This window comes from Protopterus annectens, chromosome 3.part0, assembly GCF_019279795.1.
Source record: "Protopterus annectens isolate FY-2018-M chromosome 3.part0, PAN1.0, whole genome shotgun sequence".
Taxonomy (NCBI): domain Eukaryota; kingdom Metazoa; phylum Chordata; order Ceratodontiformes; family Protopteridae; genus Protopterus; species Protopterus annectens.
The window spans coordinates 178,618,577-178,646,458 of NC_056731.1; the positions used below are offsets into that span (position 1 = coordinate 178,618,577).

The following is a 27,882-nucleotide window of genomic DNA, read 5'->3' on the forward strand; positions in this document are numbered from 1 at the left end:
TTATGCCCAGCTTAGTAAGTTTATTTATGATTCCAGAGTGGGGGGTGGTGTCGAAGGCCTTGGCGAGGTCCAGATAAGCTGTGTGGAATGCCTTATCCTCGTCCACAGCTCTGGAGACTGATTCGAAGAGGTCAGTCAGATCCAGGAGACAGGGTCAGCCCTTCACAAACCCAAACTGGGTGGGGTCCAGTGTTTGAAGGTTGCCAATGTTTTTGTTTATAAGTTCCATGATAATGTGTTCCATGCCCTTGCAGATCAGGCTTGTCAGACTGAGACGGTAGTTCCCGGGATCCAAGGCAGATCCTCCCTTGTGGAGTGGGATAACTGTAGCCGTGCGGCACGAAGCCTGATGTAAGGCTATGATTAAACATGACGCGTAGGTGAGGTGCCAGTTCATTGTGTAGTTCATGTAGTACGCAGCCTGGGGTGTCATCTGGTCCCATGGATGATGTATTCTTAGCTTTGGAGAGTGTATTTTCTACCTGTGTGGCCGTGATTATAAGAATTTTGCAATCTTTTGGTATTGAGATGGGCCCTTTTAGGGAGTGAGAGGTGAAGTTGGCACTAAGTAGATCTACCAGGATATTGGCAATATCCTTGGGATCAGTATATTTAATGCCATTTTGTTGTAGGTCAGAGCAGATCTGAACATTGCCATTTAGATTCTTGACATATAACTATAGAATGCCTTGTGGTTGTCTTTGGAATCTTTGGCAATTTTATTTCCATAACTAACTTTTGTGGATTTTGAGGGATCTCAGCTTCTTACTTAGGCTGGTGAGGGAGTTTTTTGCATCCTGGGATTTTCCTCTTTTCTGCAACAGTTTCTTTCTTCTGTTGTATAGTTTGTTTACAGCAGGGGACCACCAGATTGGCTTCCTTTTTTGGCATCTTTGGTTCTATTTGGGATGGCACGATTCATGCACGAGTGGATGTGCTCGTAGAGTGCCTTAGTGTAGGATTCTGCAGTCTGACTTCCAGATCCCGTCTGTGTGGGTGTTGTGAAAGTTTGTCACTTCTGACTTCCGTAGCATGAAGTTGGCTTTGGAGAATTTTTTTAAGGAGGTTTCCTTACTGGGGGGTGGGGGTGAGATGTGGATGACGGGTGATTTGCATATGGTCAGACCTGACCAGTGAGGGGGTGACCACTGGTGTGGAGCATCTATCTCCCATGTTGGTAATTACCAGGTCTAGGATGTTGGAGCCCCTGGTGGGACAGTGGATTAGTTGATCCAGGGCATTGGAATTTATGAATTCCAAGGACCGTTGGGAAAAGGAGTTGGTACCAGAGTAATTTTTCCAATTAATGGCAGGGTAGTTGAAATCACCCATTAGTCTATGGATGCAGGTCATACTTTCCTGACATGTCAAAATGTTTGGCTCCATCCATATGTGTTGAGGTAGACGGCCATCTTGCTAAAATGACTGAACCTGTATAGTAAAGATGGCATGTGTGCCCTCAAAAGAATGAAGGTAACCTGTGGTGTCCCTGGGGCTCAGTACTGACAGTGCTTCTTTTTGACATGGACTTTCCTAGCCTTGATCAGAATTTGGACTTTTCCAGTCCTTTACAATAGGGACTAACAATTGGTGTACAGGAAAAGGGCTAAAACTGTGCGAAGAGTGGTGTTAAACTTGGAGAAATTTTCTTTCTCAGCCATTCAATATAGTGAGCATCTTATTCCAAAATGATGGGGAGCTTGGAAGCTGGATTATTTTCTCCTTTGGACCACCGTGCAACAGAAATGTTTTATTTAGCGCACATAATGCCTAAAGGCCCAGGTTATGTAGCTGTAACAAGACGACTACAATGTCCCCTTTTGGATGTACCTTCCTAGACATATGAAATGGTTAGGCCGAACGTTTCTAATGGACTGTGTGCCTTAAGCCTAGCCAAGGAGAATTCTCAAATGCTGTTTGTTCTTTTTATAGATTGGGAATGTTTAAGTTAGTTATATGGCACACATGGGTTCGTGGGGTTAAATATTCTGTTTCCCATCCATTTGCTTAGATGGAGTAGGGGGAAGTACTTTGTTGTACAAAGATGGGAATCTTGTTTCAGAGCAGTAGATGTTATCTTGTGTCATCATGCTTTGTTTAGATTACTACAAAGGTGTGAAATCCTTTGAGCTGATGTCTGTTTTTATGGCTGTAGAGCAGGGTCATCAGTATGGGGACTGAGGAGGGCCTTTAAGGCTAGGTGTAGGTCACCCCTTTTCAGTCTATAAATCACTCCCTGTTCTCAGTCTCCTAAAGTGATCCTCCTTATTAATGTGCTGGACTCCTTAAGCTTTTCAGGTGAGGAATTTCTGTGGATAATCAAGTTGAGGCATAAGCCTTTGCAGCTGTATACCAAAGGGAGCATTGTTTTTGGTGATTGGTATAAGGGCCAGTTTACAGAGGGAGAATAGCCTTCTTGGACCTGATGTAGTGCCTTACTTATAAATTTTGCTACATAAAATGGACTTCCTAAATATGGGTGAACATGGGTTCATGGGTAAGTACTAGGTTACCTGCTCTTGCAGGCCATTTTAAGCTTAGCCAATTTTTCACCGAGGCGAGACTCAACCCATGTAACTTGTGTTTGGGGTAAACACCTTAACAGTTGTTAGACCGGATCACTATCACTATTACTTTCTGTTTCTACCTTGAGGCGTGTTGTCAACCTTGTTTGCTTTTTTTTTTCTCCCATTTAGTTTGAGCTTATTCGTCTTAACATGTTGTTCATTTGTAGGAGGTTATCCTACAGGGTATCTGTATTGGAAGAATCTGTCGCTGTCCCTGAGCTTGCTCACAAACTGTCATCTTACCCATGAAATACAAAAGGTATGTATCTGAGAAGTAAATGCCAAACAGAAGCAGACTCTGTACTGATACCCGGGGGACTCCAGTTGTCTCCACTTTTAGTGGAGGTGAAGTCACCTTGTATGTCTTGCATACGTAGTGAAAGACATTTGGGTGCCCAGTGTGTGGCATGTGGGTTATTTGTATTTTTTGTAACTTTTCAGTTATGCACAAGTGGGGAATAGTGTCGAATGCCTCAGTGAAGTCCAGATAGAACTCAGAAACAGTAAACCGATGATGTCGTCAACACCACGTCCCCACAAAAGCTCGGACAGCCAAATAACTGAAATCTTCAATTTATTCCGTACAAAAAAGTTTGACAGAGCACAAAACGAGTGGTTAAGCGCTTTCGTCTGCAATACATCAGACTTCCTCAGAACCAGAACTGTGAGCAGCTTCTGCAAACTACTGATGCCTGCCTTCACGTCACGTAGGGTTCTTTATCTTTAAATGCACCTGCAGAACAGGTAGTAGCCAGATCCACTTCTTATACAGTAAATTCTTTTTTTTTTCCTCATGTAATTTTTATTTTCAGCAGACAGGTGATCCTCTGTGGCGACCCCAGTCAGGCAGAACAGTCACTCAGCGAGACCATGAAATATCTGACAATTCTCCTCACTTTGTTTATCATATTTCCTTTATAACCACTTTAGCAAGGAACTGGCAATTACGTCACAAGATGGGTTGCCAACTGGCTCACTGACAGAACCCACACTAAAAATTGCAGACTCCAAATCTGACCTCAAACCAGTGACAAGTGGAGTACCACAGGGTTCCGTCCTGGGGCCGCTCCTGTTAGCCTGTACTTCAGAGAAGTAGATACCAAACACAGAGGGCCTCTGGCTAAGTCCGCAGATGACTGCAAACTAGGAGCCATAGTAAAGTCCCCAAATGATGTGAACATCCTACAGAAGTCCTCTCTGAGACAGATGCCTGGTGTCAGAGCCATGGCCTCAAGCTCAATGCCAAAAAGTGCAGTGTCATCCCCTTGGTAAAAACTCTGTACCCATGAACTACCACATAGGCAGCAATCTACTTAACACCAAATGCGTGATGAGACCTTGGGACCCAGGTGGACATAGTCACATCGCCACAGTAGTCAGGAAGTCCTTCTACGTGGCACACCTCATCATAAAAGGGTTCTCGTCCAGGAAAAGAGGTCATCGTTACCCTCTACTCATCACTCATTGTACCCACTATAGAGTAAAACGCCCCTTTTGGAATGTACCTCAAGACATCTGCTGCAGCTGGAAAGGCCACAGAAGTACCTCACAAAGAGGATTACTGGACTCAAACAAATGCCCTACACTGACCGCCTCAAACTCCAGCTTTACTCCGTAGCATATCGCCTCCTCAGAGGTTATCTTTGCCTAACATATAAAGCTATGTCAAACCCAGATCTGTTGGACATGCTACACCTAAAGAAATCCCAGTCCCTCCGAGCTACACGCTCTAGGGACCTAAACCTTGTCACCGCAATAAACAGGACATGCTGGAGGGATAGATTCCTATCCCAGAGACTTCCCATACTCTGGAACAGGCTACCCATCTAGGTCAAGCTAAGTTCTTCATTAGCACTCCAAGAAAAATCTTGATTGGATGGGAAATAGGAAATACACAAAATACACCCCGGGGATCACTTCTGTGTCTCTGCTCAACAGTGGCACAGGAAAATAACTTTCTTTGGTGACGTAAGCCATGTTGGCTAGGCTTGCATAGGCCCTTTGGCCAATAGCCTAGTACCTACCTATGAACCTAAAAAGTTTAGCGAGCATGACCGCTCCTTGACAAACCCAGACAGTCTAAGCACCAGTGTTTGCAGATTTGTCTGTATATAACATCTGACAATGTCTCTGGTTTTATGGATTATATTGGTCAGACTAATAGGTCTATAACTTTTTGAGTCACTAGAGGCCACCCTTGTGCACCGGAATGAAGATTTGCTGTGTTGCAGTCAATTAAAAGTATACAGGAACTTAAGAAAATTGCCACATTGTTTACATGACTTATTTTATTCTACCAGTTTGTTTTAAATACCATGTTAACTCATTTTTAATTGAAGTGTGTGTTTCCATCATACTTTGTTTTCTTTTTCCACTTTTATTCAAAATGATCTAATAACACTAATTATACAATAATATTCTATAGATTGTTAGGGTTCTTCTACACAGACCTGAAGAAGTCGTACACACACACATATATATATATATATATATATATATATATATATATATATATATATTTGCTTGGATTACTTTCAAATAATTCTGTACAGTATTTCAAATTAAATATTTTTTGACTTAAGACTACTTTTTGTTTGCTACTTCTACTATTCTCTGATCCGATAATATACAGTGATTACAGATATATGGACTGAAAATCTTCACACACAAGTTTCTTGCACTGTTTTGCTTTTCATTTACAAAGCACGTGTGCAAACCTGTTTAGGGAGACGTTTGAGTCTCTTTGTTTGTAGTATAGAATTTTCCATCACTATTCATTTACTTCATCACTAAACAAGCAACTCTGTATTTACACCATGTACATTTTGGGGAAAGTTGGAGATTAGTCCCTTTTATTGGGTGGTTTTCAAGTGGTTAGTCAGTTGAGTATTTGATTAGTATTTCTACAGTTTTTACACAGAAATGAACACAAGTGTGTTATGACCTTGTGTTTAAGTGATTTCCAGAATGAGAAAATCAAGGAAAATTAAGGGAGCTTAGTGAGGGAACTCTGGGCATATAGTGTCTTGACTGTTTTGTTGTCCCTCAACGATTTATTCATTTGAATTTAACTGGAGATCACTGGTCTGGTCATGCAACCAATTTGTGTCAACCCTGAAAAGAATGTTTGACAGCTAGATATACAAGTGCATTTGTTGCAACATAGACTGTGTCACCCAACACTAATTTATATTTTACCTCTGAACCTTTGCTGCATCTCCTAACCTCTTCAGCACATGAACTCATACCCACGGTTTCCACGTTTGCCCTGTTCTTTCCTGCTGTATATAATGTCCACTTCTCCTGCCAGACCTTCTATTGCAACTTTCAGTATTTTGCTGTTTTTACTCTCCACTGCTAAACTTGTGTACACTGTTCTTTTGGGTGGACCGTATTTACCTTACCAGTAGTAATATCTATATAATGCATTGTATACTCATGATCTTGATGAATGTATGTTTATACAGGTGTAATTTTATTAGTCTTACCACTGTATTGTGCATCTAATCTTTACTGTTACTGTCATCAGGACTGAGTCTGCAAGTGGTCAGTTATGATCAGTGTTCTGCCTCTGTAAACAAATGCAAGTAATATGCAATAATGAAGTGTGTAGTCTCAAATGAGCGAACAGGTTTATAAAACATGCACTGTTATACGATTTATCTTAACAGAGAGCTTTATAAATGGCTGAGGTTGCTTACAGTACGGTTGTATGGTTTGAATCAGCAGTGCGTTAGTATGATGAGATGTCCTTCAAGGATGCATCTGCAGTCATCACATATGGGTTGTCCTGCCTCAGGCAGCCCTTCGGTCGGCCGGATTCCAAAGTCTGGGTCCGGCGTTGGCTGATGTCGCTTCTTCCCCGACATCACAACGCCTGGGGTATAAAAGCGTCAGCCGACTCCATGTTCCTCAGTCTTTCTTGCCGCGTGGTGCCCGAAGCAGTTCGCAAATGCCGGTCGGCCAGCTCCTGTAATTTCGCTATCCGAAGACTTCAAAAGCTAAGTACCCCGTTGGGGACTCTTTCTTGCCTCAGCCGATGTCAGAAAAAGTTAATAATTGTTTAACTTGTGGGAAACAAATACCTCCTAAGGATTTCCACTCTTATTGTCTTCTTGCTTAGGCCCAGACCACGACGTCTCGGCCTGCTCTGCCTGCGCTTCTTTCAACCGACGCACTCTTAGACATTGGTCGGAGTTCGCAGAAGAGTTTTTGGGGGATAGTTTTGCTTACAAAATGCAGTCGGAAACCCTGACATCGCATTTAATTAAGAGACGGAAAGACAAGGACTGACACACGTGGCCCGCGGTTTCGGCTGAAACCGTGGCTAGGCCTACCACGAGTGTCTGTTTCGGCTGAGACAGAGTCCTTGGAACTTCCGAAGAAATACAACCGACAGCCTCGGTCCCGGAGGCTCCTACCGAGTCGGTTACAGAAATGCCTTCCGAAACTGGTTTATTGGAATCTTCCGACACCATACCTTTAGATAAAGCTACACCAGCACGTGATGCAGCCAGGCCTCCTGCATCCATGTCTATTAAGGCCTTCAGCAGGGCTAAAGCTGCAAAACGCACTAAAACCATGCCTCCCAGAGTTATTCCTCAGGGACCTTCTTCTAGTTCACTGATTTTAACTTTGGCAGAGGACCTGATCTCCTTAATTAGGGGCTCTCAGCCTCATCCGGGCAAGGGCTCCCAACCCCCTCTAGACAAAAGGCCCAGGATGGGTCCCCCTGATCCGCTTTCCTCAGAGGAGGCCTCTGTTGGCTCGGATCACTGACTACCAGGAGGAGGCTTACTCTGCCTACGAGGATTCAGATGCAGAGGAATCTATTCCCTCAACCTCCCCTCCTGAAGAGCTTTCCTTTGGGGAGACCCTTCACACTGAGAGAGCATTTCAAATGGCAGGGCCAGGAATATTCTGATTCCAGGAAAAGACTAAGAACTTTTCTTCATTTACCTCAGCATAGACCTTTGGCTATTCCTCCTGTTTTAAATGTGATTGATGTATATTCTGCCTCTAGTATGACCCCTGACACTCTGCCTCCGGCTCCTGTTAAGCCTGATAGGTATTACAGGGTCCCGGACACACACAATTTTCTTTATAAGGCCCACTATGCTGCCCCTGAATCTATTTAACAGGGCCCTAAAGGGGTTGCAGCTGTTTCTACTAAGAACCCACTCCCCTCTGCAAAGGAGTCCAGGGCATTAGAGAGATGGAGTAAAAAATTGTATACTTCTGCCACTCTTGCTACGAGGGCATTAAATTGTCAATTTCACATGATACAGTATCAAGAGTATTTGTTAGAAGAAATGCATAAGAAATTGTCGTCTTCTGAACCCCTTGACCGTAAATCCCTTCAGGATCTGGTACATAATTCCCGGCAGGTTAGCAACCATTTCTTGCAGTGTGGTTATGATGCATTGGAAGCTTCATGTAGGTCCGCAATGACAGGTGTTGTCATATGCAGGCATGCTTGGCTGAAGGAAAAGCTCCACTGGAAAAGCAAAAGTTATTCGGTTCCACTGCTCAAGACGTCCTAAAGAAATTTGAGGAAAGGGCAAAATCTGTACAAACAGTTAAAGATTTTCTTCAAGTCCAACCACCTAGATTTAGCAGAAACTGGCCTTCCAAGAATTGGTCCTTTCCGGACACAAAGATTTCAAAGGGGCAGAAACAGGTGTTCCAGAGGTAGGGGCCAAGCTAGGGGCTCCTACAGAGGCAGTCAATGGCAACCTCCAATCCAGACAGGCAGTTCAGGATCTGCAACTGCTGCACAAGGACAAACTTAATGACTCTGCTTTGACTCCGCCAACCAGGGCTCAATTAGAAGCACCTTTGGGCGGAAAGCTTTCTTTATTCTCAAACTGGCACAACATTACAAGAGACAAATGGACACTCCAAATAATAGACAACGGGTACAGGTTCCATTTCCACACATTGCCAAAAAGAAAAGGCATACCAGGCCTGCCACCAAAACAAAGGACAGAGACTTTGAAACGAATCTCAAACTTACTTCAAATGAAAGCCATAGAAAGAGTTCCTATTTCAGAACAAGGCCAAGGATTTTACTCCAGACTATTCCTTGTTCCAAGAAAAGAGCATCAATGGAGACCTATTCTCGACTTGTCCGTACTGATTACTTATCTCATTGTGCCAAAATTCAAAATGCTGACTCTACAGCAACTCCTTCCCATGCTGGGTAAGGGGTCTTGGCTGGTTACTCTAGACCTCAAGGAGGCATACCTGCATGTCCCTATCAGACAAAGTTGCAGAAGATACCTCAGATTTCTTGCAGGGTCAAAGCATTATCAATTCTCAGCATTGCCCTTTGGCTTATCTACTGCGCCCAGAGTATTCACGAAATGCCTGGCATCAGTAATAGCACACTGCAGACTCCAGGGGATTCAAATCTACCCATATCTTGACGACTGCCTTATACAAGCGGACAACCAACAAACTCTGATAAAGGACTTAAATTATGCCATCAATCTTTTACAGGCCTTGGGATATACAGTCAACATGCACAAATCAAGACTTGTTCCATCCCAAAGAATAACCTTTCTGGGTGCGGATCTAGATATAACCACCCAAATGGCTTATCTCACAGAAGAAAAACAGTCAACTACCGGATTACTTCAAGAATCTGACAAGACAAACTCTGCTGACTGCAAGGAAAATCCTGCAGGCCCTGGGTTACATGGCATCCTGTATTCTTTTTTTATTCCACAAGTAAGGCTACATGAGAAAGCTACAGTGGTACCTAAGGAGTTTATGGACTCTGCACAGTCAGTTTGGAAACTTTAATCCCACTCATCCCATGCCTTCACAAGGAATTTCTGTGGTGGGCTCAGGCCAGCCAGTCCAACAGAGGGCTGCCCTTCACAAAGCCAAAAACCTCTCAAACTATTACAACAGACTCTTCAGACCTATGTTGGGGATCACACATAGAGGGCAGAGGTATCCAAGGACAGTGGTCACGAAAGGAGCTGCACATGCACATAAATCAAAAAGAAATGCTAGCAGTGATGCATGCAATCGAGGCCTTCAAACTCTTTCTGCATCAAGACCATCTACTAAGGACAGACAACACCACAGTTATGTGGTACATAAACAAGCACAGAGGTACCCATTCTTACCCTCTGTGCAGGCTGGCAATGCATCTATGGGATCTTTCTTGAAACTCAATATACAGCTACAAGCTCAGTTTGTGCCAGGGAAGGACAATATACTGGCGGACAGCTTAAGCAGAAATATCATGGATGCTGCACCCAGACATTTTCCAACATATAACACAATTTTGGGGGAGCCCGGACATAAATCTATTTGCAGCCCCCCACAATCAACTAAAGAAATTCTGCTCAAGGACATAGCACCTACAAGCGTGGAAAGTGGACGCTCTCTCTTTCAGCTGGAGAAATCTGACAGTGTATGCATTCCCTCCTATTCCATTAATGACCAACTAACAGCCTGGAGAATACCTTGACTCCTCTTCAGGATAAGCTATCCCAGAGAGTAAAGAATATTATTCTGGAAGCTCGCCGCCCTTCCACAAGGAAGGCATATTCAGCAAAATGGAAAAGATTTCTCATCTGGAACACCACAAAGCGCCTAGATGCGACATCTGCAGATCTACAGTACCTCTCATGGAAGACTGCTTTCCTTCTGGCAGTAACCTCGGCAAGAAGAGTTTCGGAATTGCAGGCCCTGATGGCAGTTCAGCCCTTTATTATTTTCCATCAGGATAGAGTTTCATTAAGAACTAATCCTACTTTTATGCCAAAGGTGGTATCCAGGGTTTCATTGAATCAAGCTATTCACTTGCCTACCTTCTTCCCAAATCCACAAAACAAAGGGGAGAAACTGCTGCACACCCTGGACATTCACAGACAGTTGCGCTACTACCTGGACAGAAGGTTTCAGAAAAACTGACCAGCTGCTGGTAGCTTATGCTGCTGGTACTCTAGGAAAAGCAATTTCCAAACGGACAATTTCAAAATGGATAGGAAATTGCATTCGCTTTTGTTACTCATTTCATGGAAAGACTGTACCAGCTAACATTAGACCTCATTCTACGAGAGCCACAGCCTTCTTAAGAGGGCAGCCTTCTTAAGAGGGGTGGCTACAAAAGACATTTTAGAAGCTGCCACATGGAGCTCCGTGCATACATTTGCCAAGCATTACAATATACCTTTATATTCCAGATCCAGAGCAGGCTTTGCTTCGGCTGTCCTGCAGGGTATCTTAGCTACACCATCCTTTTCCTAGTACCTCCCACCCCAGATTGGCTATGGTATTCTACCCATATGTGATGACTGCAGATGCATCCTTGAAGGACATAGTACAGATTTGTACCTACCATAAATGTAGATGTCCGATAGGTATGCATCTGCAGTCAGGTTTACCCTCCCTCCTTCCCCTCTGTGGTACTCCTAGGGTGCTTACCTCTTTATTAGGTAGCTGGGGGATCTATTATGATGTATTTGTTTTGTGTGTGGGGGGGTGTATAGAGATAGAGATAGATATATTTACTGCATTTTTCCAAATTTAGCCTTCCTAGAGGGCACCTGGCATCTGGGGCAAGAAAAACTGAGGAACATGGTGTCGGCTGACGCTTTTATACCCCAGGCGTTGTGATGTCGGGGAAGGAGCGATATCAGCCGGCGCCGGACCCAGACTTTGGAATCCGGCCGACCGAAGGGCTGCCTGAGGCAGGACAACCCATATGTGATGACTGCAGATGCATACCTATTGGACATCTACATTTATGGTAGGTACAAAACTGTACTTTTCAACTACAGGAGGGTTAAAACAGTGGGAAATGGGAGTGGCCTCAGTGGGGGGGTGTCACTTCATTGAGGTTTTGCACTCCATCTAATCCCATCTCACCCCTGCTGATAAACATTTGGGGGTTGCTCTTCTCCATTCTAGCCTGATAACCAAGTCAGCCCAGTGGAGGTGTGTCCTGAAAGCACTGTCTGGTTGTGACCTTGTCAAGGATTGTACAATAGGCAAATGGCTAACTGAATATTGAGGGAACATTTTACAACAAATTAATGAAACGGTAAGAAGTGAAGGGATGACATTTTAGGTACAAGTGAGAAGGTAAAACTATGTACGATGCTCTAGGGATATAAACCTGAACACAATGAACAGAACATGCTGGAGCGATAGATTCCCTTTGCAGAGACTTCCCTTACTATGGAACAGTGTCCCGATCTACATAAGACAGAGCCCCTAACTATTCCTCTCCAAGAGGAACCTTGAGTGGATGGGTGACAAAGTTCACACCGGGGATCACACCAACAGCCCTACTAGATAGGGGCAAGGGTACTAGCTGCTAGTACAAGGGTCTAGGGAACTACTAAAGGGGCGGTGAATACCGCACAACATGGCTGGGCTAATATATGCCTTCGGGCAGATAGCTCAGTACCAACCTATGTTACAGCTGCTTTCATTAGGTCATTTAAAAATTAGTGAAAACTGAAAAGGAAAAGCGTAAATGTGGAGGTAAGGAGGGAAACTGGTGAAAAGAAAAAAAATGAGTAATAGAATTCTGCATAGTCTGCATTCCCATATCTTATCCACCCATATCTGTTGGCTTGGTGATCTTTGTTTCAGTTAACTGCATAGGTAGTGAGGTGGTTCAACCTTTTTCTTTTGTGACCTGGGTTTAAACAAGGACAGCTTACAGCAGTGGTAGCACAAATGTATTTGAGAATTGTATAGAAAACTGCATGTAGTTTTGTAAAGCAGTAGTATGGTGTATGTACATGTGCAGGTGATTGCTGGTTTATATTCAAAAATGGCGCAGTTAAAAGTATTTAAATTGGCAGGCATCCAGTAAGGAAATTCTATTTTGGAACAGTTGGCTAATTGAAAGCTTGCTTCATGGGAGTATCAAATACCAGATTGTAAGTGAATATTGAAGAGTTTTAGCTAAATGTTAAGGGTGAAGAGTGGGTCTTGTTTGCAATTTTAAGTTATTGGTGAGATGGTAGACTGGTGACAAGAGTTAGTGGCTGGCTGTGTTGCTGGTTTTTCAATTTAATGAAGCAGCAGTCTTGTGTTTTTTGAAGAGATTTACAAAAAAGCCATGTAATGTTTCTCAACATGAGTGTGCCGTAGCTGCGGGGAATCAATACGTTTGACTACCTTTTGAAGTGTCCTAGTATATTGCAGGTGAGTAATTCAGTTTGGATATGAAAGTTTTAGGGAAGAATCGTGGTGTCTTAAATAATTGGGTTAACTGGTGGATCACCGAAGGGTCTGTAGTGGAGTTTCCTGAAGCCATTTTAGCTTGTTTGTGTAGACATTGTATACATTTGGAGTGAGGTAATGAGGAAATTCTGAATAGCAGATGGTTGGCGCAATCATCTTGATGTGGAAAGTTTTATTGGAGAGTGCATTAATGAGCAGAAAAGGGTTGAAGGGTTGTGGGATCTAAAATTGATTGGAGACTCTGTTTTTGTAGGGTAGATAACTTGGGTGTGAAGTTAAAAACAACATGCAGAAATGGTGGCATAAGTATTTATGAAACTCGCTGTGAAGTGGGGATGCTGGGTGACCCTGATGCCCCTTTGAGCAGGGATGGAGGGTGGCACATGCTGGTGAATGCTTGATATTACCCTTGCAGTCCAACTGGGTATAGCCACATCTGGATTTTGAGCCCAATTATGAGCAAATGTATGTAAACAAAGATGCAAGAATAGTGGGTCCCAGCATGAGAGTAGCGGGCTCTAAGTAAACTCTGTTAACCAGAACTCAAGCAACCGGCAAAATATTGAGGAAAGAGTACAATGTTCATGTGTTGCACCCCCCCCCCCTGCAGAAACGTGCCTTACCTTTTTAAAGTTTTAAAAGGAAGATGGGAATAAATTCCCCATCTCTCCAGCCTGAGAAGTCAAACCAAGCAAATAATGTATGGTACAGTATTAGTCAGGCCTGTTTTTAATAATAATTCTCAAGCAACCAGAAACTAGTTATCCGGTATCTACCAATCCCCGTGGCTGCCAGTTAACTGGGTTTGCTGTACTTTGTTACAAAAACGGGCAAAGTAACTTTACATTTCTGAATGCTGGACTGTGCAGTCGAAGACTTCAAAAGTTACTAAGTTTTAAAATAGTAGACCATTCTCGGCTGGAGTGCGGGGAGTGCCTTCTGTGTGGAGTCTGCATGTCCTCCCCGCGGTTGGGTGGGCGTTCGAAAGACATGCGTAAATGGGTGTGCCTTCGTTGAAGGTTGAACGTCAAGCTGGCACCTCAGCGTTCGTGAAAATCTACTGCCAATTAGCGGGCCGGAGTTCTGCTGTGGCGACCCCTAACTGGGAAAAGCCAAAAGACAACAACTTTGTCATTGAAAGATCTTTGCATTGCTGATGTAGAAGGGCTTTTGTTCACTAACTGGACTTAATCTGACTATCAAACGTGCAGTTTAACCCCTGTGTTCCAGGCAAAGTAATATAGACCTGTCTGCGCGTTTGTGGGTTTTTTCCTCTTCTACTTTCCCCAGAGATTTTCACAGTTGCGACAGTGCATTGTGGTAAAAGATTTGTTGCTGTGGTAACTTGCATGTTTTTCTGAAGTGCGCAAGAGTTCCCTGGTGTCTATCACTGCATGTGGTGCATCCAGTTCTGTATATGTTCTTTCTCCCAAGTCAGAGGAGGTATCACTTGCCCATGTTTGAGTTTTATAAGATCTGTATTGACTATAGTTATTAAGCTTTTCCTTACTACGGTCTGCCTAGGGAAGTTATGGATATTACAAAGCTATGCAGTAGGTCACAAACAAATGTTTGAAGGAAAGTTTACATTGTGGCACTGGTAACTACCTTAAACAAGAGGTTAGACCTTGCAGTGAATTGCACTCTAAATCGTACCATAAGTACAGCATACAGTAGATATGAAAAGTGTACACACCCCTGTTAGTCATTTTTTGTGATATAAAAAAGCCCAAAATAAATAAATTCAAAACTTTTCCCACCTTTAATGCGACTTATAACCTGTACAATTCAATTGTAAAACAAATCTGTTTGGGGGGGGGGGGGTATAAAAAAAAATAAAAACCTACAATGAAGCTGGTTGCATAAGTGTGCACACCCTTACTAATGCTTTGTTGAAACACCTTTTGATTAAATTACAGCATTCAGTCTTGGGTGCACATCTGCCATCAATTAGAGACTCTAACCCAAATTAACAAGTGGTGCAGCGGTAGCGTTTCACAGCAAGGTTCTCCCGTTCGATTCACTGCTTGGGTTGGGAGTGCCTTCTGTGTGGAGTTTGCATGTCATCCCCGCGGTCGAGTGGGTGTTTGAAAGACCGTTGAATGGGCATGCCTTCATTGAAGGTTGGACGTCGGGCTGGCAACTCATAAAAAACTGCCAATCGTTAGCGGACTGGGGTTCTGCTGTGGCGACCCCTAACCGGGAAAAGAAAGACCAACAACCCCAAATAAAGTTCAGCTATCCTAGTAGGATTTTCCTGATATTTACTCAGTTGCCTGCTACAACAAAAGCCATCCTTCCCAGAGAGCATACAAAACATCAAAGGAATTTCATCATTGAAAGGTATCCGTCAGACGGGTACAAAAACACATCCACGGTATGTGAAAAGCAATGAAGACGGTCATCAAAAAGTGGAGAAAATATGGGACAACGTGACGTTGCAAAGAACTGGATGTCCCTGCAAACTTGATGACAAGACTAAAACTGATCAGGGAGGCTGCCAAGAGATCTACAGCAGCACTGAAGTAGCTGCCCAAATTTGTGGCAAGTATTGGTTGTGTACTACATGTGACAACAATCTCCCGTATTTTCTATATGTCTGGACTATGAGGTAGCCTCTTGCACAGAAAAACATCCAGGCCCGGCTAAAATTTTTAAAAGATACATCAGGTCAAAAGCATGTGGAGAAAATGTGTTCTGGTCTGGTGAGACCAAGGTTGATCTTTCTGGCCACAATGCCAAAAGGTACATGTGGCGCTAAAACAGTTTTGCATCACCAAAATAATACCATCCCCACAGTGAAGTATGGTGGTGATAGTGTCATGCTTTGGGGTTGTTTTTCTTCAGCTGGAACTGGGGCTTTAGTCAAGGTGGAGGGAATTTTATGAAAGTTCCAAATAGCAGTCACTTTTGGCCCAAAACCTTCAGGCGTCTGCTAGAAAGCTGAAGTTTTACCTTTCAGCACGACAATTACTCCAAGCATACATCCAAATCAACAAAAGACTGGCTTCACCAGAAGAAAAATAAAAGTTTTGGAATAGCCCCGCCAGAGCCCAGGCCTAAATCCAATAGACAAGTCTGTGGGGTGACCTGAAGAGGGCTGTGCACAAGAGATGCCCTCTCAATCTGACAGATTTGGAGCGCTTTTGCAAGGAAGAGTGGGAGAATATTGACAGGTCAAGATGTGCCATGCTATAGACTCCTACCCAAATGTGCTTCAGCAAAGTATTTAAGGGTATGCACATTTGTAGGTCACATTAAAAGGAGAAAAAGTTTTGAAATTTATCGTGGTCTCATTTTTAAAAGATCACAACTTGGACAGGGGTGTGTACACTTTTTTTTATATCCACTATTTATGTACACATCTGTACATAGGATAAATTGGAGAAAGCTATATGTTTTATGTATAGTAGTTTCAATGCTGAACATTGATAAAATTACTCTGCCAATATTTTTAATTTTTTTTTAGACTGTTCCAGTTTTGGATAACATTGTTTGGGCATATTTTGCTGGTCACCCATCTGTTAGATTTTTGCAGATGTGTTTACCCTTTTGGAGTTTAATTCAGCTATTTGGCTGTAAATTTGTTAATCCGTAAGACGGCATAAACAAATGCCATTTATTTCCTTTCTAGGCTTTGGGTAACGAAGTTCAACTTTCATTGCTGTGCAAAAGTAATTTGCTGTGATGCTGACCTTGTTTTCTGGATAATTTTTTGTGCTATGCATACCTGTTAAACAGCTTGAAGTATGATCTCTGAAGAGCTTCTTGAAGTGTGTTGCAAAAAATTTTCAAGCCTACGTTTTCTTGTCTGCAAGAATGTCATCCACTGTATTACTAGGCCCTTAGATCACAGTTAACAGGCATGAAATTTTATTTCCAATAATAACTCTTGCTGCGGTAGCATTATCTCCTCACAATAAGATGCTGTCCGGTTCGATCCTCAGCTAGAGCGTCTTCTGCGTGGAGGCATGCATGAATGGGCGTACCTTCGTTGAAGGTTGTGCGTCAGGGCTGGTAACTCGGCTTGTAAAAATCAACTACCAATCATTAGCAGACAGGAGTTCTGCTGTGGCGACCCCTAACCGGGGAAAAGCCGAAAGACACAAGTAAGAACTAGATTTTGGGTGTGGAATGGATTTCAGTTCTGTATGTGTGGAGTAAGTCCTGTAGCCAAGAAAGTGACTGAGGGGATGCTATGTTAGTAGTGAAGATTAAAGTAAAATGAACTGCTGTGTACAGTTGTAACCCACTGAAAATACTGCATGGATGTGTGATGAACTAAAAATGGCAGACGGGTGTGAATGGGTTATTAATCCTCCCTGATTGCCAGTAAATTTTTGCATTTGTCTTCGGTGTTAATTGGGGTAGTTTGACACTTCAAAAGTAGCTAATCCAGATTATGTAAAATGAATAATTGATGCAAAATACCCTGTAAGATGCACTTCTGGAGCTTTTTTTGATATAATGTACCTTTCTCCACAGATTTTTAATGAAACTGAGTCATGAGACTGTGACTATTGAGCTGAAAAATGGAACACAAGTACATGGAACTATTACAGGTACTGAAATATGTTTTGAAGACTTCCACTTAACAGAATTGTTTAGCACCTTTTGAAAAATCATGGTTGTGATTGCCTGCTAGGGATTCTGCAAAAAATGTTCCCACTAAGGTCTTTATTCTTTTCACTCACTTAAGTGTTAAAAATGTGACTACTTGTCAAGACCACCAGGACTGTGTGTTGAAAGCTGGACAGTTGTGCTTTCATGGAAGTAAACTGACCATTGTGGGCTGAATCAAGCCAGGTCAGCATGCCCACTTTACCGTTTTTGTCTACAGTGGCGATTTTCTTTACAAAGCAATGTAGATACTTTGAAAATGGTAACTTTAATGAGGCTAGTGCTGGGTGTGTGTGTTCCCTCCTTGCTAATTTTTTTGCTTGTGCACCAGTAAGGTGGAGAAGATTACTAAGAAGTGATCTGCTACCTCTTGAGTGAAGCATGTGCAGCTCGTTGTCTTTTACATATGAATGGTGTATCTGGCAAAATTTGTTAATCAGATTATAAAATGTTGAGCAAAATGTGACCAGTTTGTCTAGATGTTTGGGCAGTGAATTTTGGTGCCAAGTTAACACATTGGATGTATTCAGCATCTGAATAGTGCAACTGCCATTATGCAAGGAACAAGTGAAAAGACAGTTCATCTGACAAAATCTGTGCTGATATTAAGCACAATTTTTGCATGTTAGTTGATGCCTTTCATACAACTTCATGTTAGTTGATGCCTTTCATACAGCTTCTACCCGGTATATGTTCACCAGGTTGACCATTACAGCTTATAAAGGTTTTCCAAACCTTTTTATCAAACTGCATTCTAGTCTGACATTTTGTTAAGCATATAAAGTAAGAAATGCACAGCTTTAGGAAGCTGGATCTTGTGCTTTGTGATGTTCCCTGAGTGTTTTGGTGAAAACTTTGGTAAACCTTAAATGCTTGGATTTAAGTTCTTTAAATATTTAAGGGTGCATCACTAGTTATGGTTGCTTAACTTTCTGGAAGTTCTTTTATGTCCGGGTAAACTGCTTGCACATATTTATCATTCCTGTTATAGGAATGCTAAAAGCTTATAAGAAACCATCTCTTGATCAGAGTGCGTACTCTGTTTATTGGAAAACTGAAGGAATTGTTAATGTAGTTTCTTTCCTCTTCCTCTTCATTAGCAGTTGAACCTGTGGTGGTGGTGTAAGGCTGGAGCAATTTTTTTCTACTGAGCCCCCCAGATAGTGTATCCTCTTGCACCATGCCCCACTCTAGTATCCTTTTAAGACCCCCCCCCCAAAGTCAGGTGGATCTCCCAGAGTCAAAACTTTAATATGCTTATTAATTGAGCCACCTCCAGTTTTATCTAATGCTTTTGCATCAGCTTGGCTGGTCACCCTCCACACTTTCTCTTAGGGCTTGCGTTGCATCTCTTGAGTACCCAGTTGTGAGGCCATTACCCTTGTCAGGTGGACTGCAGTTCAGAGAGTTTGCTCTTTTCACTCTCAGTGTCTGGCTTCCGGCCTGCTGACTGCTTGCCCTTATGTTTATGATCCGATTGAATACGCTGCTGCAGTAGCTTTAGTGTTACGGGTTATATCTTGCCAAGGCTGTAACAGCTGGCCAGCTTTCAAAGTTCCATGGTACCTTTTATGTGCCCAAACTGTCAGGCTGCTTGAGCTGACTAAAGTCTGAATGTGAAGCCATTCAGGTCTTTACTCTTATCAAAGTGTGTGTTCAAAGCTTTTTAGGATCACTGGTCTGCTTCTGTTCCTTAACTTCCATTTGGAGAAGAGCTGTTTTTCCTTTTTGTTGCAGTTTTATCACTTCCCTCTACAGAAAGTTTAATTTAAAACTAAGCATACTGTTTTTTAAGACAGTTGAGACTAATACTTCTAAATGATGCACTTGTGTGTCCTATTTTAAAAGTGAAGTAACAACCTTTTTTTTTTTGAGAAATTTTACTTTCTCTAGGGGCTGGCATAGTGTTAAGTGCTTTTTGTTGGTTTTCTGTCACCGTAACTTTTGTACACTGGTGTTAGTCAGTTGTTGCTGCTATTCTTTCCCAGGAAAGAGGTCGTGAGTTGATCATGGAACAAATTCCCGCTGTCTGAGCTTCAGAAAGGTTAAGCAAAAACAGCCTTTAATACTGCATCAGGCTGACAGTTTGCCTCAACTGCAAGTGGGTGACAGCAAAGTTGGTTCCACAAACCCAATTTTTCCCTGGCTTCCTGAGGTGTACCACTTGCAGCCCATATGGAATGGACATTAGCTGCATCCTGTGCGTCTCTTAGGAAAGACGCTCTTGTAAGCCTTGGGAGAAGGGGCAGGGGAGGTTTCCCTGTTTTGTTAGAATGTTGTGCCCATCTGTGGATAAACTACTGCTGCTACCTGTTTGCCCCACTTTTCCTGTCAAAATGAAACTGAAATCTAAAAACATTTGTCTACTCTTGCACATATTCCTCCTAGACAGCAGTTAGGTCTGACTTGGGGTCTTGTTCAGGCTGCTGATCCATCTTTTATGGTGGTTTGTGAACCTGGGTGGGAAAATGGACAGATGCAAGGTTTTCTCCTCTGTTTTCTGAACCAGCACATGGAATTTAAATTTCCCTGTGAGGGATTCTGTTTCTCGAGTATTTCCAGAATATCTTCAGTAGAACACTGAGGTTTTAGTCTCTCAAAATACAAATGGAATTTCCAGAACCTTCTCCCAGTGCTGTCAATATTGGTGGATGTAGCTTCACAGGTCTTCAGCTTGCTCCTCTTTCTGACAATGATTGTAAACAAGTGTGGGAAAAATAACATGCAACTTTTTTTTTTTTCCAGAATTGTGAATGGTCAGGCTTGTGGGTTAATCTGCAGATGTTCATCGTGCATACAGCTGCAGTCATAACAGATGGGTTTTCCTGCCGTGAGGCGGGTCCTCGGTCAGCCGAATTCCAAAGTCTAGGCCCGGCGTCGGATGTCGCTTCTTCCCTGACGTCAGTGCGACAGGGGTATAAAAGAACCAGCCGACGCCATTTTCTTCAGTCTTTCTTGCTGCGCGGTGCCTGAAGCAGAAGCAGTTCGCAAGTGCCAGTCTGCCAGCTCCTGAGATTACGAATATTTTTCAACCGAAGTCGTCTTGAAAGCTAAGTACCCCGTTGGGGAAACTTTTCTTGCCTCAGACCGATGTCAGACAAAGTTAATAATTGCATTTCATGTGGGAATCAAATACCGCATAAGGATTTCCATTCCCTCTGCATTCCTTGCTTAGGCCCAGACCACGACGTCTCGGCCTGTCGTTTTTGTGCTACATTCAACAGACTCACTATTAAGCGTCGGGCGGAGTTCGCCCAACACTATTTTGGCAAAAAGTTTAATTACATTATGTCGGATAATCAGATTCCAGTTTTGAGTAAGACGCAAAGATAAGGACCGGCTTACGAGGTCCGTGGCTTCTGACACCACGCTAAAGCCGACTATAGGTGCTCCGGTTCTCAGCGAGGCACCTACGCAGCCCCTGACTACCGATGACACTTCATTAGCGGTGTCTTCTGTGCCAGAGGTCGCAGGCTCCTCGGCCCACACCCTGACTACAGATACCGATGCCACTCTTGGCGGGGAAACTCAGTGTTTAGACAGGCCTGCCACCTCTCAAGGTGTCTTCAGGCCGCCTTCTTTTTTCCATTAAGGCTTTCACTAAATCTAAAGCAGCCATGCATACTAAAAGACCAGCTCCACAGGGCCCCTCTCAAGGCCCCATGCCTAAAAAGCAGATGCTCAAAATGGCTGAGGATTTGATTACTCTTATCGGGGGGTTCTCAACCCTCCTCGGACAAAAGGCCCAGCTTGGAGGAAGAATACCCTTCCTCGGACCAGGCCTCCATTACTTCAGAACATTCTGAAGACCAGGAAACATTCATACTACCCTTTTGAAGATTCTGATGCAGAGGAGTCCATTCCCCCCGAGGACTACTCTTGTGGGGAAACCTTGCATACCTTGAGGGAACACTTCCACTGGGAAGGCCAAGATTACTCAGACTCCAAGAAAAGGCTCGGGGATTTCTTCTTGCTCCCTCAGCACAGGCCTCTGGCTATCCCTCCTGTCTTAGACATACTAGATGTGTATTCAGAGGCCAGCCTTAACCCAAATTCTTTACCTCCAGCTCCAGTCGAGCCTGACTGGTATTACCGGGTTCCTGATTCACATAAATTCCTATACAAAAGCCATGCGGCTGACCCAGAAATTTTCACGGGGTCCCAAGGGAATTAAGGCCTCCACTGCCAAAAATCCATTACCTTCAGAGAGATTCCAGAGCTTTAGAAAGGTGGGGGGAAAAAGGTATACACCTCTGCCACTTTAACCATGAGGGCATTAAACTGTCAGTTCCATATGTTAGTATCAACAGTTTTTATCTCAGTTGAAAACCAAAATGTCACAACCTGAACAACCAGACTTGGAGTTGCAAGATTTGTTGCATAGTGCAGAACAAGTGGGTAAACATACCTTGCAAAGTGGTTTTGATGCTTTAGAGGCCTCATGTAGAGCTGCTGTTACAGGATCAGTCCTACGTAGACATGCTTGGCTCAAAGAGCAAACCTTACCAGATCATGTCAAAGCTAAATTATTAGATGCACCTCTTCAAAAAGATGTATTGTTTGGTGTTAAAGCTGAGGAGGTATTAAAGAAAATGGAGGAAAAGGCAAAATCAATGCAAGCAGTGAAAGATTTCCTACAGGTACAACCTCCACATTTCAGTAGAAATTGGCCTTCAAAAAATTGGTCCTTTCCAGCCACGGACAGACCTCAGAGAGGTAGGTACAGGCGCCCGAGGGGTAGAGGGCAATCTCAAGGATCAGACAATGTCAAACACCTACACCAAGAGGTGGTGAGGATAGTTCACAGCCATTCAGAAAGCAGAACCAGTGCCTTTCCTCTTTGCATGCTAAGCAAAAACTGGCATTATTTTCAAAAAATTGGCATAATGTCACGACAAATGGATCCTGGACATTATAGACAGAGGCTACAGATTCCACTTTCACACCCTTCCAAAAATGAGGCATGCTAAACCTGCCACACAATCAAAGGGCAGAGGCACAAAAACAAATTTCAGATCTCATGGACATGAAAACTATTCAAGAGGTACCTGCACAAGAACAGGGTCAAGGTTTTTATTCCAGACTATTCCTGGTACCAAGGAAGGGCAAAGATTGGAGACCTATTTTGGACCTATCCATCCTAAACACTCGTACCAAAATTCAAGATGCTCACATTACAGCAGCTTCTTCCCATGCTGGGCAAGGAGTCTTGGCTAGTAACATTGAACCTCAAGGAGGCATACCTGCATGTCCCAATCAGACAAGATTGCAGAAGATACCTCAGAATGTGATAGTGTTCAATCTCGCCGTTTGTTCTTACACATGGGTTCGGAGCCGATCCTCGGCTCCGTGTCGGCCGCTTGCAAGCTCTGCATCGAGAAGAAGCTCGAGACAACCTAATACCCACAATCCCCCTCTGCCTTTACCTCAGATCTAGTTTGCCGCTGCTCAAGATCACTGGGATCTAGCTCGAGCGACTTCAGATAAGATATAACTTATTTTGTTATATTTGAAGTAGAATTTGCTCTAAAAGTACTTTTTGGTAGGCATTGTGTATGTGTGTGGTAAGGTTAATTCTCGGTACCGTTAAGTTTACTTAAACTGGTTAAGGTTTTCGGGGCCTTCCACCCCTTACCAAAAAATTTGACAACCGGACTGACTTATATCGGATTCGACTTTGTTTCTACTGGATTTGTCTCTCTACTGGACTTGACTTTTTCTCTTACCTGTAAGATGTCTGAGAAAATTAAATTGGGCTTTAAACGTTGCCAGTGTGGCCAAAAAATGTCAGTTACTGACAACCATAGTTCCTGTGTCTACTGCCTTGGCCCTCTCCACTTACAAGAGGACTGTTCAATTTGTCACTCTTTTAGTGGGAGGGTCATGACAGATAGGCGCAGGAAACTCATGGACAGGGGGTTATTAAAACCTTCCTTTCAGGAGGCTCTGGATGCTTCAGACCAGGCATCCAAATCCCCGAAGGAATCGAAGATGTCTGAGCCCAAGTCATCGGCTCCGAGCTCTTCGAGTAAAGTTAGATCACCGGTTCCACAGACTTCGGGGCCGAGTGTTCAACTGGTATCAGTTCCTGAGCCTCGAGTCTTGGAACCGGTGATGGAGCTCCTCCTCGACCCTATTGAGGTCGGCTCCGTCGGTTCCTTCGACCCGCTTCTTCTAAGCCTCCGATGTCGATGTGGATCGTGGTGCAGAAGTTATTGGAGCATTCGCCCTATCCAAACTTATTTGGGTTTCCACCCAGTTGGTGTCGAAACTTGAAGGCCTTCCATTGTCTCCATCCATTCCTCCTCCGAGACCTGTCCAGTCTTTGGAGCCGGAAGAGGTTGATCTTCTGATTGTGGAGCCCTCTGGTCCAGAACCGCCCTTTCTCTGTCCCCTCACCTCGACTCCGACCCGGTACCGAGTCTCGGAGCAGACTATCTGTCCTTGGTTCCGGGCGAGTCGAACCGACGTTTGGTTCCGACTCTTCCCTCGGGCCTCTGCGCGGATTGATTCGCTCCGCCTCGGGTCGATGCCTTCGTGCCTGTCTCGGGATTCTTCCCATTTCTTCGGAACTGGGAGATTCTTCGACTCGGGACCCGGGGGCTTTCGATCTCATGAGGAAGGTGTTGTCTACCCAGACAACCACATCAGTAGAAGCAACCTCTCCTCCCCATAAAGGCGTATCCTCCTCTGCACCCACGGCCACAACCAAGCGTCGAGCACCGGTGTCTCAGCCACCCCTGGAGGGTGCCCCCTCTTCCTCGGAGGCTTCTTCGGATGCTCCCCACGAAGTCCCTAGGAAAAGGTTGTGTAAGAGGAGACACTTGGATTCTCCACAAGAATCTTTGACATCCGATACTGACTTGGATGAGTCAGAAGGGTCCCCTAAGTCACCTTCAGAAGATGTCTCTCTTTCTGACATATTGGAGATCCTGAAACAGAGAGGTGACTGGCAGTCCCTTCCCCCTTCTGAGGATGAGTCAGTCTTGCTGAAGGCATTCGGTGCTCGCCCTTCCTCCTCCTGGGTCACTCCTCCCTTCGATGAATTAATGGAACTTGTTGCTCGAAGGGCGTGGGAGGCTCCTGACACAGTGGAACCAGTCCCTAGGAAGCCCAATAAGTATATCACTGCACCCCAGGACAAAACTTACTTGACAAAAGGAGTTCCAGTTGACGCTATGGTGGTGGCATCGGCCACGAAAAAGGAGATGTCGGAATCTTCCTCATCTGTCCATCCCCCTAATAAAGATTCTAGGACTATGGACAGGTATGGGAAGCATTTTTAGTTCAGCTGCTTTTTCCATGCGATCCCTGAACTATTTGACCCACTTTACACCACTACAGTGGGATCTAGTCAAAGAGTTGGCAGATACCCTCCAGGGTACTACTGATGCTGCTGTCTCAGAGAAAGTGACAGCAGCTTAATACCCTTACATCCATTGTGAACTCGCCCATGAGGCTGATCTCTTACGCAGCCAAGGTTCGAGTAGGGCAGCAGCTGCAGCGCTTGCTCCTCGCAGACAATCCTGGATGCGCTTGTGTGCATTTGCGGAAGCCTTCAAGTCTTCCTTTACTAACGCCCCATTTGACGGTGCCACTTTTTGGCCCCAAAGTAAAGGAGACCCTTACCTGGTGTGAGCAGGAGGGAAAGACTTTGTCTGTTGTCGGAGTCCGTTTTCCACCCCAACCAGACCGCACCCAAAGGGCAACGTGGTGGAAAATGTGGTTTCGAAAACCCCAAGGATCTTTCCCAGGCACACAGGGTGATGCCCCTTCTAGAGGCAGAGGAGGGGGCAGAGGTGGAAGACGCCGCCCTGGCGGCAGAGGGGGTCCGCAGAATCAAGGTGACAGGGATACACTCCCTGGTAAACCTTTCCAGCACTCCTGAGAGGAGGCCCGACTGTCCTGCTCTGGAGGCAGTCAGGGGTCGCTTAGCTTTATACCCTCAGGCCTGGCAAAACATAACTACAGACAAGTGGGTAAAAAGCATGGTTACCAGAGGTTACAATATACCATTTCTTTCCCATCCCATCCCATCCCATTCCAAAGAAAAGTCTCCCAGATGTACCGCCCCATCTGCGAGAGCCAGCAGCAATAGAAATTTCAAAGCTGCTAGAAAAAAAGTCATCCAACCAGTCCCAGCGGACCAGAAAGGATTCGGGACTTACTCAAGGTTCTTTTTAGTTCCAAAGAAAACAGGGGACTGGAGGCCCATTCTGGACCTAAGCGACCTCAATACCTTCGTCAAGAAAGAAAAGTTCCGAATGGTCACGCATCAATCGATCCTTCCATTCTTACAGAAGGACGACTGGATGTGCTCAATAGATCTGAAGGATGCATACTACCACATCAAAATGGCCAGGGCATCCAGAGATCATTTGCGCTTCCGGCTGGGTGCCAGTCACTTTCAGTTTCGAGCCCTGCCCTTTGGTCTGACCTCAGCCCCCAGGGTCTTCACCAAATGCATGGCAGTGGTAGCGTCTCACTTTGGGACTCATGTCAGCTTCTCTTATTGCAATACCCTTGGGAAGACTGCACATGAGAGTCCTACAATGGCTACTGTTTGCACAATGGTCGTTCCAACAACTACCTCTAACACACGAGATTCTTATAACTAACACATGCAAAACACACCTAAACTGGTGGCTTCAGACGTGCAACCTTTCCAAGGGGAGACCATTTGTGCTACCCACGCCTACAGTTACGGTGACCACGGATGCTTCCCTGATAGGGTGGGGGGCATCTTTCAGGGACAGACAGTCCAAGGCGAATGGACCAATTTAGAGTACAATCTGCACATCAATGTTCTAGAGTTGAGGGCATTGTTTCTAGCGTTGCAACACTTTGCTCCCCTTCTTCCTCTGGGAACTATTGCAGTTCAGACGGACAACATGTCGGTAGTCTGGTACATAAACAAGCAAGGGGAACCAAGTCCTATCAGCTATGCAGAGAGGCCATGAGAATCTGGCAATGGGCGGAGTCCACGGGTCGCTTTCTGATAGCAACGCACATCCCGGGGTCATCCAACGTCATAGCCGACAGGCTGAGCAGAGCAATACTGTTACCGCACGAGTGGTCCCTAAAACAGTCAGTTGCGAAAAGATTTTTCGCACGTGGGGCCAGCCTTCCTGCGATCTGTTTGCGTCTCCAATGAATGCCAAATGCAGGAGCTACCTATTACCCCCTCCAGGGGAAGTCCCCAGGGACGCACTGATTCACGATTGGCCCCCGGGACTCCTGTACGCATTTCCTCCCTTCCCTGATATCAAAGTTTCTCCAGAAAGCCAAAAACCTACACAGGACAATAATCCTCATTGCCCCATTCTGGCCTCGTCAAATTTGGTTTCCCTTCCTCATGACACACTGCATTCGGGAACCCTGGATCCTGGACCCAGAGCCAGATCTATTGACTCACTCGTCAGGGGCTCCCACCCTCGCTTCTCCCTCCATCTAGCAGCTTGGCTGCTCCAATTCCCAACTTAGCCAGGTCTGATCTTCTTTCGCCTGCAGTTCAGAATATTTTAGTGGCTTCTCTTAAAGCTTCCACTACTAAAACATATACTAGTAAATGGAAGCGCTTTGTATTCTGGGCGAATACACAGCAAGTGGACCCTGTCATAGCTCCTTTGAATAAAATATTAGAGGTTTTAACAGAATTGTTCCATCAGGGTGCTTCTCCTGCCACATTAAGAGTTCAATTGGCTGCCATTTCTAATTTCCATGTGGAAGAATGTGGGGCTCCTGTTATGGCCCACAGACTTTGTAAAGCCTTTTTAAAAGGGGCTTTTCATATTAGACCACCAATTAGATCTCCTACGTCACCTTGGAGTCTAAACTTAGTTATCTAAGTTAATGCTGCCCCCCTTTGATCCAGCCTCCTCTTGCCCATTGAAATTTTTGTCATGGAAGACTCTTTTTGGTAGCCATTACATCCGCTAGGCGAATATCTGAACTTCAAGCTCTCTCCATTAAGCACCCTTATTTGATCTTTCACTCTGACAGTTTCTCTTCGCACTAATTCATCCTTCCTTCCTAAAGTTTGTTCTATTAATAATATTAATCAGTCCATTGAATTACCCACTTTCTTCAAGAATCACTCCAATAAAATGGAGTATATGTTGCACAAATTAGATGTTCAGACAGCTAAGGTTTTACTTGGATAGAACAAAAGATCACAGAAAATCTGATCAACTTTTTGTAGTCTTTGCTGATAACAGGAAAGGAGTACCGGTTACCAAAAGAACTCTTTCTAAGTGGTTAACTGATTGTATCATCTATGTCTATGATTCTTCAAATCAAACTCTTTTGCACAAACCCAAAGGACATTCCACAAGGTCAGTGTCTACATCCCTGGCTCATGCAGCCCGCCTACCACTAGACGCTATTTGTGCGGCTGCTACTTGGTCTAAGCCACATACATTCATTTCTCATTATAAGGTAGACAAAGTTTCTAGGGACAGGGCAACCTTTGGTT

General features: G+C 44.2%; 1 protein-coding gene across 1 annotated transcript in view; it reads left to right on the forward strand.

Moving 5' to 3' along the window:
• Positions 1 to 27,882, forward strand: part of SNRPD1 (small nuclear ribonucleoprotein D1 polypeptide) — a 99,135-nt gene that overhangs the window by 3,694 nt on the left and 67,559 nt on the right. Inside the window, exon 2 of the mRNA XM_044064676.1 lies at positions 17,274 to 17,350. Coding sequence (XP_043920611.1) covers positions 17,274 to 17,350 — 77 coding nt within the window. The remainder of the gene's footprint in view (positions 1 to 17,273; positions 17,351 to 27,882) is intronic.